Here is a 2,128-nt window from a genome sequence, read left to right on the forward strand (position 1 = left end):
GGGGGATTGTCAGTAAACCTTGTGTCAGACAAGAGCAGAATAGCTGCAGTATTTCAAAGGTATTTTACCTGCAGAGTCTGTTCTTGACCAAAGACGCAAGGATGTCAGAGAAGAGTTTGTGCAGTGGGTGGCTGCTGAAACATCTTCGGTCTCTGTATGTGATGCTGAAAAATTAACATATATATTATTAGCTTCACAATTGTACCGACTGTATTTGTTTCTTGGAAGAAATCCTATAATGAATGCTCAGCCATGAAAAACACACTCCATTTACATCTGTAGTTCTTGACAACTTTACATATAGAGCTAGATTATCAAGCCGAAATGCATCGAAATCTGTCTGAATCAAAAACAGAAAGTTGGCACCCAATGTCTGTCCAGATTCATAATCTTCTTCATTTATTCTCTGATCACATAGTTTGCGTGAACTGTTTCAGACTATTTCACTTGGGTAAAGTTCTTGTACATCTGCTTGTGTTTAGACACCATTTAATATTTGGCTTCTTTTGTTAAAGGAAAAAAACAAAACAATTTAAGATATTTATTTCTCAAAGAGAAAAAAATATTGTGTTGTATTATAATTATATCTCCACTAATAGTAAAAAACATCACACAAAATCCAGCCCCATGTACTTATACACACCTGTATGCACTCAACAAAGTCAGCTTGCGACAACAGTAGGGGGCCCAGCAGATTGTTATTATTGTGTGTGAATGTACATGTATAGGAGAAATTTGGACATGGACATGTTAGTTTTTAAGGAAAATAGTTAAGGAAAAGGCTGAAATTGAACTATAGTTGCATTATTGCTGTGTGTTTTTGTCTTAAAAAGTTTCAGTTGAATTTTAAGATAAGAAAAACCTGTATTCATTGCCAGCAGGGAAATTTGGTTGTTGCAGCGACACAAGATATAATAAATAAAGACACAATACAGATGACTAAAGAAAGTAAAAGAAAGAAATAATGAGATATATTTAAGGAAAAAAATCAAAAGGTAAAGTGACAGGGGTGTGTTTAAAGTGGCAGTAGTGTGACAGCAGACAGATGATATGATCAAGTAATGGTACTTAACATGATATGGTTACTTACGATGTAGCATTATGTATGAGATGAAGGTAGTGATGTAGTATAATATAGGTGAGGAATTATTTAAGGAGAAGAACCTGAATTTTTCCAGTTCAGAGGCTTCACTGGTGACGTCGCTCTCACTCCTCTGTCTGTTGGTATCTTTCGGAGTATGCGGGCCTTGAGATTTGCTGGCTCCACTGCTGCGTGCTTTACTGTGACTCAACGCTGCCACCTGCAACACAGGGAGTCTCATTCTACAATATACACACATACCTAAGGAGAAATATGAGCTGGTTTGTTATCATTTTCAAAATGTCTAGACACTCTGCCTCAGTGGCGTCATTTGTTGTTGTTCACCTCGTGTCTAGGAATGCTTTTGGCAAGCAGGGACTGAAGCCTCCTGAGATCATGAGAGGCCCTAGAAAACAGGCGTTATCAGGCGATTTGTTTTTATCATATCATGGGAAACCATTTTAAATTATGTAACAGACTATTAAATGACTGTGAGGAGGAGATGACTTGGCTTACTTGCTCTGGATTCCTCTGGATTTCAGAGGCCATTTTTCTCCTTTTTTTACTGGATTGGCCATTGTCAACATTCCCCATGAGTAACCTGCGATTTAACTTCAGACATTTTTGGCACATAGGGAAATTTAGACAGTGGTGGAAAGTAACTATGTACATTTACTTAAGTACACCATTTAAATACAATTTAAGCCTGCATATATTTGACAACAGTAGTTGCAGAATAGGATTATTAATCAACTAATACATTGTGATATATTATTATAGGTTAAGTTGCATAAGAATAAGTACTTAAAATTAGCTTTACCTTTACCAGCTGCAACAAGTGATACACATGAATGCATCACTAATTATGATCCAGGGATATCATTCTGAAATGTTCCATTGCATAGGTAAGTAACGTTAACCTACTTTTACGTTTGGTACTATAAGTAGCCTATATTTTGATGCCTTATTACTTTTAGGCCCTAAGTAAATGAATTGAATGCACGAGCTGAGTAGCCTACTTATTCCACCACCACTAGCTTCTGTGGT

At 36.6% G+C, this 2,128-nt stretch overlaps 1 protein-coding gene across 3 annotated transcripts in view; it reads right to left on the reverse strand.

Moving 5' to 3' along the window:
- nek10 (NIMA-related kinase 10) overlaps nucleotides 1–2,128 on the reverse strand; it is a 15,602-nt gene that overhangs the window by 13,077 nt on the left and 397 nt on the right. For 2 of the 3 annotated variants that reach the window (XM_032517930.1, XM_032517928.1), the window contains exons 2-5: nucleotides 1,598–1,693; nucleotides 1,427–1,487; nucleotides 1,165–1,301; nucleotides 69–164 (exon numbers count right to left, since the gene is read on the reverse strand). In XM_032517930.1, coding sequence (XP_032373821.1) covers nucleotides 69–164; nucleotides 1,165–1,301; nucleotides 1,427–1,487; nucleotides 1,598–1,668 — 365 coding nt within the window. In that variant the 5' untranslated portion in view covers nucleotides 1,669–1,693. Of the gene's footprint in view, nucleotides 1–68; nucleotides 165–1,164; nucleotides 1,302–1,426; nucleotides 1,488–1,597; nucleotides 1,694–1,901; nucleotides 1,966–2,128 lie in introns of all 3 variants that reach the window. The other variant, XM_032517929.1, reaches the window with a different exon arrangement.

The sequence above is a fragment of the Etheostoma spectabile genome, chromosome 6 (assembly GCF_008692095.1).
Source record: "Etheostoma spectabile isolate EspeVRDwgs_2016 chromosome 6, UIUC_Espe_1.0, whole genome shotgun sequence".
NCBI classification, from domain to species: Eukaryota; Metazoa; Chordata; class Actinopteri; order Perciformes; family Percidae; genus Etheostoma; species Etheostoma spectabile.